Source organism: Somniosus microcephalus, unplaced genomic scaffold (assembly GCF_052327205.1).
Source record: "Somniosus microcephalus isolate GS21.2 unplaced genomic scaffold, FLI_Smic_1.0 unresolved_chr5, whole genome shotgun sequence".
NCBI classification, from domain to species: domain Eukaryota; kingdom Metazoa; phylum Chordata; class Chondrichthyes; order Squaliformes; family Somniosidae; genus Somniosus; species Somniosus microcephalus.
This window is the reverse complement of record NW_028225183.1, coordinates 10882192-10898053: the sequence shown is the minus strand read 5'-3', so window position 1 is coordinate 10898053 and position 15862 is coordinate 10882192. Positions and strand designations below refer to the sequence as shown.

At 41.9% G+C, this 15862-nt stretch overlaps 1 protein-coding gene across 1 annotated transcript; it reads left to right on the top strand.

Annotated features, from left to right (window-relative positions):
- The first annotated feature begins 540 nt into the window (after window positions 1-540).
- LOC147087513 (putative G protein-coupled receptor 139) lies at window positions 541-2555 on the top strand. Its single transcript, XM_085977805.1, has 2 exons — window positions 541-643; window positions 1471-2555. Exons 1-2 carry the CDS (start codon window positions 574-576, stop codon window positions 2367-2369), a joined length of 969 nt encoding a protein of 322 aa, XP_085833931.1. The 5' UTR covers window positions 541-573; the 3' UTR covers window positions 2370-2555.
- Window positions 2556-15862: the final 13307 nt, after the last annotated feature.

Sequence of the window (15862 nt, the reverse complement as noted above, 5' to 3'; positions counted from 1 at the left end):
CCACCAGTAATGTTAGATTTGAGTCACCACCAGTAATGATAGAGTCGAGGCACCACCAGTAATGTTAGAGTAGATTCACCATCATAAATGTTAGAATATGGTAATTACTCTTTCCGTTAATGTAGGGTCTTCGTCGGTAATGTTAGAGCCGAGTCCTTGTTGTTTATTATTTCAGTACATAACAAATTTAAATTATGGAATGTATGTGTGTAGGTTTCAACGAATTAATTTGAGGCTCAAGGGTCCTAATGCGGAGTCCGGGAGAGCTGTTTCCTTCACGGTCTGTGGGGCATGCACAAAGCACATTACCTTTAGTATTACTTTACGTTCATTGATTTTAATGGACGATTTTTCATGGACTGAGCTCTTCAATTTCCCCAGTGACGGCCTGGGCGCACTGAAGCGGAAAATCGCCTCTTGTTTGTTAAGCGACTGTAACTAACGCCAATTATGGGGTAATCTGATGTTCTCAATCGGGCAGCGATTCTTGTATAAAGGGAGGAGCATTTACGGATCTTAATTCAACTCCATTCGGTGCCGTGAAGCTGCACAGAATTCGCAAATACTACAACAATGGAACAGCCAACAATGGTACAGATAAAGAACATTTACTATCCTATTCTCGCAGCCTTTGGGGCTCCAGGTAAGTCAATGTATCCTGTTGCCTAATAGCTGTTGAATATCTCAGTGTCAGTGTAACAAATTCCGAGCGTGTCTTCGTTGCAGAGTCATTTCTCCACTGGGATCAGTTGGTGAATATCAGCCGGAATCGTATCAGTCTGCGCGGCCACTGAGGTGTTGTTCTGGTCGGAAGATCGTGGGAACCGGGAGCTCAAAATTCCTGACTGTACTGCGGGAGGACGAGGCCCCTCTAATAGTGTATAGCTCACTACAGAATGTGTTCCATGTGGTCCATGGTAATCAGTTAATCTGTACCGTTGTTCGTTTTCTACTTAGATTGATAATTACTCGCACTGCATCCACCTACTCCGATCTGAGGACTGGCAAACACATTTTTAGCTACAACTGCCACTCAGGGAGCGGCTCCCCTCCGCTCGGCTGCAAAAAACCTTCGCTGCTCCAGCAGCTCCCGCTCTGTTACCGAGCAGCTCCCTCGGGGTGATTAGAAATAGAAAAAGTGCAGAGTTTTGACCTACATCCAATGTTTGTGCCTCAGCTGAATGTATTATTTGAATTCATATCTTTCCAGTAATTGTTTGTAAATTATATTTAATAGCTGACGATGCCTGACAGTAAGATTCTGGAAAAAGCCGCCATTCTGTCCCTCTATCGCCAGTGTTCAATGTTTTATTTCTTTTAAAGAAATTGTCCAAAGATCGCATATTTTATTAAAAAATAATCAATGTCTATGAACCTAAGCAGGGACAGATCCGAACATTTCCCCACAATAAGCTGTGAGATCTATCTGATTGACCCCCCTTACTGACCTCTTGTCCCTTTTTCTCACAGCCAACCTATTGACAATCGTTATTCTCTCCAGAGGAAACTGCGGCCTTTCCAAATGTATCTCTGTGTACATGGTGGCCATGGCAACAGCAGATCTACTGGTCATTATCTTACATGTTATAGTGTACCAAACTTTAACTTATCACTTTCCATATTCATTCCTGAACTACACTGCCTTTTGTAAGTTAATTATGTGTTTGAATCCCGCTACCATATGTATGTCTGTGTGGTTTACCGTCACCTTCACAATTGACCGATTTGTAGCGATATGTTGTCAGAGCTTTAAAACAAAATATTGCACAGTGAGAACTGCGGCCACGGTTATAACAACGGTCTCTGTCCTGATCTGTTTAGTGAACATCCCCTTTTGGTTTGCCTATGAAGCTGAGCGTATAATTAACAATGGTCCCTGGGGTTGCCGCCACAGTGTGACCTTTTTTATATCGCTTGCAGGTGTCGCATACCTCTGGTTACAAAGTATTTTAATTTCATGGATTCCTTTTGCATTGATATTTGTATTTAATGGTTTGACAGTGCGGTGTATTTTAGTGGCCAGTAGAGCCCGCAGCGGACTCCGGGGTCACAGCAGTGAGAATCCGAGCGATCCCGAGATGGAGAGCCGAAGGAAATCCATTATTTTACTGTTCAGTGTCTCGGGCAGTTTTATTGTTTTGTGGCTGACAGCTGTCGTAAGTTACTTAACCACCAAACTGACAAACACCGCGCATTACCGAGGCGATTTTACATCCACTGCCTACATTGCCACAGAAACCGGGTTTATGCTCCATTATTTGAGTTCCTGCACAAACACATGCATTTATGCAATTACTCAAACAAAATTCAGGGAAGAGCTAAAGAACGTGTTGAAATCTCCTTGGACATTCATTCGGAATTTTGTTTAAAAATGTAAAATTAAAGCTTACCTTCTTGTCCAAACTGGAGCTCAGTTCTACTGCAATGAAAATGGATTGTTCTGTTTAAACCAATGTAAAAATAAACCAAAGCTTCCTGTTCAAATTAGATTTAACTTACAGCCCCTGTTCCATTTTAGAATGGCCGTCTTTCTGTTAATAAAGAAATGGATTGTTGTTGTGAGCATGAACAGATATCACAAAATATTTCCTCCACTTTGTGCCATGTGGTTGATGTCTGCTGCTTTCCCATTTAAACATAATCGATCCCCATAAATCAGTGCCCTTCACGCTCAAGATTCAAAGAGAAAGGTCAAGACTGACCTTCAGCAGTGGAGTAGAGCTCGTGGGCGTCAGCGTTAACTGCCTCACACCAGGTACTGGAATGAGACGCCCCAGTTTAATTAATAGTTAAAGTTACCTTTAAAGTAGAAACAAAGTGTTACAATGGTGGTTAATTGTAATCCTGTAACCTCGGTGTGAAGGTTGCAGGTGCTCGTCTCCCCATCAGACTCCGCCACCATTGTCTCCTGGGCCATTAGAACGGGGCGCCTATCCCCTGATTATTTTCTGATGATGGAGACAGTAGGAATTTCACTCGTCAATGTGACATTAGACATCTTTGTTCACAGATATTTACTGCAAATCTCAACAGGCCATCATAATTTTGGAACCCAACCAGTCCTTGTCGGTTTTTACACTCCACCTGAGCAAAAAGTTCCACTCTGATTACCCGCCCGACTGAACATCCCTTCTATCACTTCTTGTTCAACCAACTAACCAATTTGATATTGAATATTGATATAATCCCTGCATCCGTGAAATCCCCAGTCTCAGAACTCTCTGTGTAACGAGTTTTATCCAAAACCCACTTAATTATCTCTGACATTTCTTTTATCTATGGTCGTTAGTTCTTGATCTCTCAGCTAATGGAATCCGTCTGCTTCTGTCCATTTTAACTTAAATCCCCTGGGCACCACTCGCCAAAATATACAAGTCTGTTGTCAATGCACAATCCAATTATCTGTTATTAAATTGAGGAAAGTTTAGATAAGATAGTTAATAGATAACTTGCTCTTGGAGATTGTTCTGACGTTGCCCGTGCTGAACAATGAGAAGAATGTATTTGCTAGCTTGGTCACTACTCGAAACATTGTGACCATTCAGGGGGAGATTCTAAAGAAACCACTCCAGACCGCCGATCTTTTGATGGATCGCCAGAAAGGGCAGAAGGGTTCTGCCAATCCGGCGGGCATCTAGCTTCTGAATGAAGTGGTGGTGAATTGCGGGCTGTTCTGTGTAATTGGCACATTTTCATTTAACTGGACTCAGGCGGCCAACAGTATTTAAGTCACGAGTCAGGCAGCAAGCAGGGATTTTATTCCTATCAGTCAGCGATTCATCTGCACCCAACCACAATCGTGAGAAGGTGATGTGTAATCAACCTCATCATTTAATATCAACAGGTAAAATAGAGAGCAAAGGCATGAATAGGTTAACCATTACATTGCCGTGTCAAATTCATTCCCATATGGTTGTGATTCTCCTGCCCCCTCTTCCTAATTTAACAGTTTCCATGTTCCCTTAATTCTCTATTACTCAGTACAGTCACTGCGTTTTCCAGACATTCCCCTGACCTCATTTTGTTATTAAACTGTTGCTGTTTTCCCTGTCACTTACTTCTACATACATTGCTATTGTGTTCCACGGGCCGCAGTTTCTATTTATACAGTTACTGTGTTCCCCTAAATACCCATCTTCTCTATTTCTAATGAAGCAGTTACTGTGATCCCCTGAATTACATTCGTCTCGATCTCTAATTTAACAGTTACTGTGTTCCTGTAAAGTCACCTTTAGTCTATTCCTAATTAAATTAATACTGCATTCCACAAAATTACCCTGTTCTCTATATCTAATTAACCATTGACTGCGTTTCCCTATAGTTCCCTTTATTTACTTATAATAATAAGCAATTGTTGTATTCCCCTAAAATCTCCATTATTCTATTTTAATTAAAGACTTGTTGCATTCCCCTCAATTTAGTTGTCCTGTAATTTAAGTAAACACTTATTGTATTCCCGTTAGTTCCACTATTACCGATCGTGTAAGCTCATGTTGTCCACGAATACCACTTTCTGCTGCCTTAACCCCATTCCACTAAACTGCCCCATGCTATCTGACATTGTGAAAGTTTCTCTCTGCTGTCCCCTCCCTTTCACATCTGCCACCATCACGCCCTCCTGACAAATGCACTTATGACCCCTCTGAATTTTGCAATTTACCGTCCCATCTCTATCATCATATTCCTGTCAAAATACGTGAACATATTGTCGCCTCTCAAATTCGTGTCCATTTTCCCGCAATCCCCTGTCTAAATCTGTCCAATCAAATTTCTTCCTTTGCAAAACACTTGAAGTGGCCGTTATCGAAGTCACAAATTATATCCTCTGTGTCTGTGACCATGGTGCACTATCCCTCTTCATTCTTCCCGTCTCTGACTCGGCTGTCCAGGCCTCCCCTTCATTTTCCAGCTGTCTGGAACTGCCCACGCCTGGTTCCGCTCTTACCTCTGCAGACTGAGCCACACAATATCCTGCAATGGCTTATCTTCACGCACTCCCATTGTTACTTCTAACTTCAAAGTTTATACACTTTGAGATGGCAGGAATGATGTATGAGGAGTGATTGAGTCGATTGGGCTCACTGGAGTTTAGAAGATTGAGAGGGGATCTCATCGAAACCTATAAAATTCTGTCAGTTCTGGACAGACTAGATGCAGGAAGGATGTTTCTGATGGCCGGGGAGTCCAGAACCAGGGGTCATAGTCTAAGGATAAGGGGTAAGCCATTTAGGACTGAAATTAGGAGGAATTTCTTCACCCAGAGAGTGGTGAACCTGTGGAATTCTCTGCCACAGAGGGCGGTGGAGGCCAGTTCATTAAATATATTCAAGAAAGAGTTGGATATGTTTCTTGAGGCTGAAGGGATCAAGGGATATGGGGAAAAGGCAGGGACAGGGTACAGAAATAGGATGATTAGCCATGATCACATTGAATGGTGGAGCAGGCTCGAAGGGCCAAATGGCCTACTCCTGCTCCTATCTTCTATGTTTCTATGTCTATGTTGATGCTTAATCAAGTTTCTGGTCAATGCTGAACCCCAGCATATTGATGGTGGTGTTTTCAGTGATGGTAATGCCGTTGAATGGCACGGGGCATTTGCTAAGCTTTATCTAGTTGGAGATAGTCATTGCCTCTCACTTGTGTGGTGCGAAAGTTACTTCCACTTATCAGGCCAAGCCTAAATGTCATCCAGGACTTGTTGCGTGTGGGCATGGAATGCATCATTATCTGAGGAGAGGCAAAAGGAGCTGAACACTGTGTAATTATCAACGAACTTCCCCAATGCTGAGCTTATGATTGAGGGGAGCTCATTGATGAAGTAACTAAACATTGTGGGGCCTATGAGACTGTTCTGAGGATCTCCTGCAGGGATGTCCTGGGGCTGTGATAATTGATCTCCAACCACCACAACCATCTATCTTTATGCCAGGTATGACTCCAACCACAACCAGTGGTATGGAAGGTGGCATTGTCAGAGCAGATGCGGCGAAGACGGACAAATTGGGAAAATGGAATATAGCCCTTATAGAATGCGGGCTGATAGGAAGTGTAGTCCAGGTTGTTGTGGCAGTCAGTGGGCTTCTGAATATTTGTAAATAACCTATCCCCAGAGATGGAGAAAGAGGAGTCGAGGAAAGCGTCTGATATGTTTTCCTTTTTCCTCAACTGAGGATTCCCCTCTACCGTGGTTGACATGGCCCTTGACCATGTCCTTTCTATCTCCCGCATTTCTACCCTCACCCCAGCACCTCCCTCCCAGAACCACGACAGAGTTCCCCTTGTCTTCACCTTTAGCCCCACCAGCCTCCACTTTCAATGGATCATCCTCCGCCATTTCCACCCCCTCCAGCGTGATCCCACCACCAAACGCATCTTCCCCTCAACTGCCCTTTCAGCATTCCGCAGGGACCGCTCCATCTGCGAAAACCTTGTCCAATCTGGCATCACCACAACACTACTTCCCCTTTCCCCGGCACCTTAGCATGCAAGCACAGGAGATGCAACAAATGCCCTTATACTTCCCCTCTTCCCACTGTCCACGGCCCCAAACCCCCTTTCCAGGTGCAACAGCGATTTACTTGTACTTCTCACAATTAAGTATACTGTATTCGCTGCTCAAGATGCATTGGGGCAACAAAACGCAGATTGGAAGACGGCTTTGTGGAACACCTCCGTTCAGTCCATAAATGGGACCCCGAGCATCTGGTCGCCTGTCATTTTTATTTCACCGCTCCACTCCAACTCAGAGCACACCGTCCTCGGCCTCTTGCACTGCTCCATGGAAGCTCAGCGTTATCTCGATGAACAGCACCTCATCTTTCGATTAAGGAATGTTTAGCCTTCCGGATGCAAAATAGAGTCCAACAATTTCAGATCATATCCTCGGCCCATAACACACACACACATATGTATATATATATATATATATTTTAGCCACACTTTTTGTCTGTGTGTTTTTTTCTTCTCCCCCACATGGCAACTGTCTCTCAAACTGACAGCACAAATTACACTTCGTCTAGAGCCATCCTTTATTTCTTAACCTGATCCATTACCATCTCATTTCGCCTTGAATATCTCTTAATGTCTCTTTATGTCTTCTGCCTTCCATCTTTCACAGACCTTCCCTTTTGTTCTTTCATCCCCTCCCCCCTTTCCCAGCATCTTCACTTGCTTAAACAACTGTTCCATTTCCTGCTTTATTCCAGTTATGAAGAAATGTCATCGACCTGAAACGTTAACTCTGTTTCTCTCTTCACAGATGCTGCCTGACCTGCTGAGTTTCTCCAGAATGTTTTGTTTTTATATTAGGTAAAGTATGTGTTTGACACAGAGTATCACTGTCGCATCAAACACACACAGGGCAGATACCACAATGGTTAGATACAGAGTAAAGGTCCCTCTACACTGTCCCATCACACTCAAATAGGGCAGGTACAGCACGGGTTAGATACAAAGGAAACCACACTCTACACTGTCCCATCAAACAGACATAAGGTCGGTACAGCACGGGTTAGATACAAAGCAAACCTCCCTCTACAATGTCCCATCAAACAATCCCAGGGCATGTAAAGCACGATTTAATGACAAAGTTAACCTCCATCTTCACTGTCCCATCAAACACACATAGGGCAAGTACAGCACGGGTGAGATACAAATAAACCTATCTCTACAATATCTCATTGAACATTTCCAGTGCAGGAATGGCACTGCTCAGAAACAGAGCAGAACGCCCTCTGCAATCTCCAATCAAACACTCACATCAACTACCATCAGTTTAGATACGGTAAGTGTTAGATAAAGCATGCATCAGCTAAAGAGGAAGTCTCTCACTGCACTTTCCCATCAAACACTCCCAGGGCAGACATAGCATGGGTTACATACAGAGTAAAGCTCCCTCTACATTGTCCCATGAGATATTCCAAGTGCAGGTGCAACATGCGTCAGATACAGAGTTAAACGTCCTCTACAATGTCCAATCAAACACTCACATCAAATAGTATGAGGAAAAGTACAGTGGTGGTTAGAATAAACATACTTCAAATACAGAGTGCAGCTCTATCTATACTGCAAATTAAGCACTCCCAGGGGAGTTACAGCACTGGTTGGAGCCAAATTGAAGCTTTCGCAAAAATGTCCAATTTAAACCTCGAAGGGAAAGTATAGCACGGCTTAGGTACAGAGTAAAGCTCTTTATAAACTGCTCCATCAAACATGCACAGGTTTGGTACAGTACAGATTAGATACAGAGTAAAGCGCTTTATACACTGCTCCATCAAACACTCCTCCATTTGCTAAAATACGGGTTTGATACAGAGTAAAGCTCTTGATACACTGTTCCATCAAACATTCCTTGATTTGGTACAATAGACGTTAGATACAGAGTAAAACGCTTTATACACTGCTCCGTTAAACAATCCTCGGTTTGGTACAATACCAGTTAGATACAGAATAAAGCACATTATAAACTGCTCTATCAAACACTCATCGGTTTGGTATAATACGGGTTTGATTGAGAGTAAAGTTCTTTATACACTGCTCCATCAAGCAATCTTTGGTTTGGTACAATACGTGTTAGATACAGAATAAAGCTCTTTATACATTGCTCCATCAAAGACTCCTTGGCTTGGTACAATACGTGTTTGATACAGAGTAAAGCGCTTTATACACTGCTCCATCAAACACTCCTTTGTTTGGTACGATACGGGTTAGATACAGAGTAAAGCAGTTTACAAACTGCTCCGTCAAACTCTCCTCGGTTTGGTACAGTACGGGTTTGATACACAGTAAAGCTCTGTATAAACTGCTCCATCTAACATTCCTCAGTTTGGTACAATACGTGGTTGTAAAGAGTAAAGCTCTTTAAACACTGCTCCATCAATCACTCCTCGGATTGGTCCATACCACGTTAGATACTGAGTAAAGCTCTTTATACACTGCTCCATCTAACACTCATTGGATTGGTCCATACCGCGTTAGATACAGAGTAAAGCGCGTTATACACTGCTCCATCAAACACTCCTCAGTTTGTTACAATACAGATTAGATACAAAGTAAAGCTCTTTATACACTGCTCCAGCAAACACTCCACGATTTTGTACATTACGGGTATGCTAGAGAGTAAAGTTCTTTATACACTGCTCCATCAAACACTCCTCGGTTTGCTATAATACGGTTTTGATACAGATTAAAGCACTTTATACACTGCTCCATCAAACACTCCTCGGTTTGGCACAATATGGGTTTGATACACAGTAAACCTCTTTATACACTGCTCCATCAAACACTCCTAGGTTTGGTACAATAGGGGACAGAACAGAGTAAAGCGCTTTATACACTGCTCCATCAAACAATCCTTGGTTTGGTACAATACTGGTTCGATACAGAGTAAAGCTTTTTATACACTGCTCCATCAAACACACCTACGGTTGGTAAAATAAGGGTTAGATACAGAGTAAAACTTCATACACTCTGTATACACGGCACCATAAAAGATTTCTCCATTTGGAACATTATGGGTTTGATACAGAGTAAAGCGTTTTTTAATCTTCTCCGTCAAAAACTCCTCGGTTTGGTACAATACGTGGTTTGCACAGAGTAAAGCTCTTTATACACTGCTCCATCAAACACTCGTCAGTTTGGTACAATATGGGTTAGATACAAAGAAAAGCATTTTATACACTGCTCCTTCCAACATTCCTCGGATTGGTCCATACCGCGTTAGATACAGAGTACTATATTTTATACGCTGCTCCATCAAGCACTCCTCGGTTTGGTACAATATGGGTCAGATACAGAGTAAAGCTCTTTATACACTGCTCCATCAAACACTCCTCGGTTTGGTAAAAAACGGGTTTGATACAGAGTAAAGCGCTTTATACACTGCTCCCTCAAACATTCCTCCGTTCTCTACAATATGGGTTAGATACAGAGTAAAGCAATTTAAACACTGCTCCATCAAACACTCCTCGGTTTGGTAAAAAACGGGTTTGATACAGAGTAAAGCGCTTTATACACTGCTCCATCAAACATTCCTCCGTTCTCTACAATATGGGTTAGATACAGAGTAAAGCAATTTAAACACTGCTCCATCAAACACTCCTCGGTTTGGTACAATACGGGTTTGATACAAAGCAAAGTGTTTTATACACTGCTCCAGGAAACACTCCTCCATTTGGTACAATACGAGTTGATCCAGAGTAAAGCTTTGTATACACTGTTCCAACAAACACTCCCCGGTTTGGTAGGAAAAGCGTCAGATACGGAGTAAATCTCTATATAGACTGCCCCATCAAACAATCCTCGGTTTGGTGCAATACCGATTAGAAACAGAGTAATGCTCTTTATACACTGCTCCATCAAACACTCCTCGGTTTGTTACAATACGGGTTAGATACAGAGTAAATCACTATTTACACTGCTCCATCAACCACTCCTCGGTTTCTTAAAATATGGGTTTGATACAGAGCAAAGCTCTTTATACACTGCTCCATCAAACAATCCTCGCTTTAGTCCAAAATGCGTTAGATACAGACTAAAGCTCTTTATACACGGCTCCATCAAACACTCCTCGGTTTGGTACAATACGGGTTAGATGCAGAGTAAAGCTCTTTATACACTTCTCCAACAATCACTCCTCTGGTTGGTAAAATACGGGTTAGATACAGAGTAAAGCTCCTTAAACAATGCTCCATCAAACAGTCCTCGGTTTGGTACAATACGGGTTTGATACAGAGTAAAGCTCTGTATGCACAGTTCCATCAAACACACCTCGGTATTTATCAATATGTTTTTAATACAGAGAAAAGCGCTTTATACACTGCTCCATCAAACACTCATCTGTTTGGTACAATACGGGTTTGATACATTGTGAAGTTCTTTATGCACTGCTCAATCAAACACTACTCTTGTTCGTAAAATACGGGATGGATACAGAATAATGCTCTTGATTCACTGTTCCATCAAACACTCCTTGGTTTGGTACAATACCGGTTTGATACAGAGTAAAGCTCTTTACATACTGCTCCATCAAGCACTCCATGTTTGGTACAATACGGGTTAGGTACAGAGTAAATCTCTTTATATACTGCTCCGTCAAACACTCCTAGGTTTGGTACAATACGGGATAGATACAGAGTAAAGCGCTTTATACACTGCTCCATCAAACAATCCTCGGTTTGGTACAAAACGGGTTTGATACAGCGTAGAGCTCTTTATACACTGCTCCATCAAACAATGCTCTGTTTGGTCCAAAATGGGTTAGATACACAGTAAAGCTCTATATACACTGCTCCATCAAACTCCCCTCTGGTTGGTAAAATACTGGTTAGATACAGAGAAAATCTCTGTATACACTCTTCCATCAAACACTCCTCGGCTTTGTAGAATACGTGTTAGATACAGAGTAAATCGCTTTATAATCTGCTACATCAAACAAACCTCGGTTTGTTACAATACCGGTTAGATACAGAGTGAAGCCCTTTATACACTGCTCCACCAAGCACTCCTCGGTTTGGTATAACACGGGTTAGATGCAGAGTAAAGCTCTTTATACACTGCTCCATCATATCCTCTTCAGTTTGGGACAATAAGGGTTTGATACAAAATAAAGCTCATTATACACTGCTCCATCAAACACTCCTCGGTTTGGTAAAATACGTGTTAGATGCAGAATGAAGCATTCTTTAGACTGGTCCATCAAGCACACCTCGGCTTAGTACAATACGGGATTGATACAGAGTAAAGCGCTTTATACACTGCTCCATCAAACACACCTCTGTTTGGTATAATACGGGATTGATACGGAGTAAAGCTCTTTGTATGCAGCTCCATCAAACACTCCTCGATATGGTACAAAACGGGTTTGATGCAGCGTAGAGCTCTTTATACACTGCTCCATCAAACATTCCTCGGTTTGGTGCAATACGGGTTAGATACAGAGTAAAGCGCTTTATAGACAGCTCCATCAAACACTCCTTGCTTTGGTACAATACCGGTTGGATACAAGGTAAAGCTCTTTATACACAGCTCCATCAAAGAGTCTTCGGTTTGGTACAATAAGGGTTTGATACAGAGCAAAGCTCTTTATACACTGCTCCATCAAACACTCCTCGGTTTAGTCCATAACTGGATAGATACAGGGTAAATCTGTTTGTGCACTGCTCATTCAAACACTTCTCGATTTGGAACAATACGGGGTTTGTACAGAATAAAGCTCTTTATGCACGCCAAACACTCCTCGGTTTGGTAAAATACATGTTTAGACGCAGAATGAAACACTTTTTAGACTTGCCCATCAAGCACACCTCGGCTTGATACAATATGGGATTGATACAGAGTAAAGCACTTTATACAGTGCTCCATCAAACATACCTCTGTTTGGTATAATACGGGATTGATACAGAGTAAAGCTCTTTGTACACAGCTCCACCAACACTCCTCGGTATGGTACTAAACGGGTTTGATGCAGAGTAAAGCTCCTTATACACTGCTCCATCAAACATTCCTCGGTTTGGTGCAATACGGGTTAGATACAGAGTAAAGCTCTTTATACACTGTTCCATCACAGCCTCCTCGGTTTGGTACAATACGGAATTGATACAGAGTAAAGTGCTTTATACACGGCTCCATCAAACACACCTCTGTTTTGTATAATACGGGTTGATACAGAGTAAAGCTCTTTCTAGACTGCTCCATCAAACACTCCTCGGTTTGGTACAATACGGGTTAGATACAGAGCAAAACTCTTTATACACTGCACCATCAAACCCTTCTCCATTTGGTACAATACGGGTTTGATGCAGAGTAAATCTCTTTATAAACTGCTCCATCAATCACTCCCCGGTTTGGTATAATACGGGTTAGATACAGAGTAAAGCGCTTTATACACTGCTCCATCAAACACACCTCTGTTTTGTATAATACGGGATTGATAAGGAGTAAAACTCTTTGCACACATCTCCATCAAACACTCGTCGGTAAGGTACAATAAGGGTTTGATACAGAGTAAAGCTCCTTATACACTGCTCCTTCAAACATTCCTCGGTTTGGTGCAATACGGGTTAGATACAGAGTAAAGCTCTTTATGGACTGCTCCATCAAACACTCCTCGGTTTGGTACAATACAGGTTAGATACAGAGTAAAGCTCTTTATACACTGCTCCATCAAAGCCTCCTCGGTTTGGTATAATACGGGTTAGATACAGAGTAAAGCGCTTTATACACTGCTCCATCAAACACACCTCTGTTTTGTATAATACGGGATTGATAAGGAGTAAAACTCTTTGCACACATCTCCATCAAACACTCGTCGGTAAGGTACAATAAGGGTTTGATACAGAGTAAAGCTCCTTATACACTGCTCCTTCAAACATTCCTCGGTTTGGTGCAATACGGGTTAGATACAGAGTAAAGCTCTTTATGGACTGCTCCATCAAACACTCCTCGGTTTGGTACAATACAGGTTAGATACAGAGTAAAGCTCTTTATACACTGCTCCATCAAAGCCTCCTCGGTTTGGTACAATAAGGGTTTGATACAGAGTAAAGCAATTTATACACTGTCGCATCAAACACTCCTCGGATTCGTACAGTACGGGTGAGATACAGAGTAAAGCTCTTTAAACACTGCCCATCAAACACTCCTCTGGTTTGTAAATACGGGTTAGATACGGAGTAAATCGCTTTATACACTGCTACATCAAACAAACCTCGTTTTGGTACAATTCCGGTTAGATACAGATTGAAGCACCTTATACACTGCTCCATCAAACACTCCTCGGTTTGGTTAAATTCGGGTTAGATACAGAGTAAAGCTCTTTATAAACTCCTCCATCAAAGACTCTTCATTTTGGTACAATAAGTGTTTGATACAGAGTAAAGCTCTTTATACACTGTACCATTAAACACTCCTCGGTGTGGTTCAACATGGGATCTATACAGAGTAAAGCTCATTATACACTGCTCCATCAAACACTCCTCGGTTTAGTGCAAAACAGGTTAGATACAGAGTAAAGCTGTTTCTGCACTGCTCCTTCAAACACTTCTCGATTTGGAACAATACGGGGTTTGTACAGAGTAAAGCTCTTTATACATGGCAAACACTCCTCGGTTTGGAAAATGCGTGTTAGATACAGAGTAAAGCTCTTTATACACTGCTCCATCAAACAGTCCTCGGTTTGGTAAAATACGTGTTAGACGCAGAATGAACCACTCTTTAGACTGCTCCATCAAGAACACCTCGGCTTGGTACAGTACGGGGTTGATACAGAGTAAAGCGCTTTATACACTGCTCCATCAAACACACCTCTGTTTGGTATAATACGGGATTGATACAGAGTAATGCTCTTTGTACACAGCTCCATCAAACCGTCTTGGTATGGTACAAAACGGGTTTGATACAGAGTAAAGCTCATTATACACTTTTCCATCAAACATTCCTTGGTTTGGTGCAATACGGGTTTGATACAGAGTAAAGCTCTTTATGGGCTGCTACATCAATCACTCCTTGGTTTGGTACAATACCGGTTATTTACAGAGTAAAGTTCTTTATACACTGCTCCATCAAAGCCTGCTCGGTTTGGTACAATACGGGATTGATACAGAGTAAAGCGCTTTATACACTGCTCCATCAAACACAACTCTGTTTTGTATAATACAGTTTAGATACAGAGTAAAGCCCCTTATAAACTGCTCCATCAAACACTCCTCGGTTGGTACAATACGGGTTAGATACAGAGTAAAGCTCTTTATATACAGCACCATTAAACACTTCTCCATTTGGTACAATACAGGTTTGATGCAGAGTAAATTTCTCTGTAAACTGCTCCGTCAATCAATTCCCGGTTTGGTTCAATACGGGTTAGATACAGAGTAAAGCGCTTTATACACTGTTCCATCAAACACTCTTCGGTTTTGTACAATAAGCGTTAAATACAGAGTAAATCGCTTTATACACTGCTCCATCTAACAATCCTTGGTTTGGTACAATACCGGTTAGATACAGAGTAAAGTTCTTAATACACTGCTCCATCAAAGCCTCCTCAGTTTGGTACAATACGGGATTGATACAGAGTAAAGCGCTTTATACATTGCTCCATCAAACACTCCTCGTTTTGGTACAAGACGTGTTTGATACAGGGTAAAGCATTTTATACACTGCTCCATCAAACACTCCACTCTTTGGTAAAATACGGGTTAGATACAGAATAAAGCTCTTTATACAATGCTCCATCAAACATTCATCGGCTTGGTGCAATACGGGTTAGATACAGAGTAAAGCTCTTTAAACACTGCTCCATCAAACACTACTCGCTTTGGTAACATACGGGATAGGTAAAGACAAACGCTCTTTATACACTGCTCCATCAAGCACTCGTCGGTGTGGGACAATACGGGTTTGATACAGAGTAAATCTCTTTATACACTGCTCCATCAATCAATCCTCGTTTTGATCCAAAACGGGTTAGATACAGAATAAAGCTCTTTATGCACTGCTCCATCAAACACTCGATTTAGTACAATACGTAGTTTGTACAGGGTAAAGCTCCTTATAATGGCTCCGTCAAGATATCCAAGGTTTGGTACAATACGGCTTAGATACAGAGTTAGGCTCTTTATACACTGCTCCATCAAACACTTCTCTGGTTGGTAAAATACGGGTTAGTTACAGAATAAAGCTCTTTATACACATCTCCATCTAACACTCCACGGCTTGGTAAAATACGGGTTAGATACAGGATAAAGCTCTTTATAGACTGCCGCATCAAACAGTCCTCTGTTTGGTTAAATACGGGTTAGATACAGAATAAAGCTCTTCGTACCTTTCTCCATCAAACACTCCCCAATTTGGTACAATACGAGTTTGA

Coding starts and splice junctions, on each gene's coding strand:
- LOC147087513 (XM_085977805.1), top strand. CDS start 574: ATGGAACAGCCAACAATGGTACAGATAAAGAACATTTACTATCCTATT. Junction 644..1,470: donor CGCAGCCTTTGGGGCTCCAG/GTAAGTCAATGT, acceptor TTTTTCTCACAG/CCAACCTATTGACAATCGTT.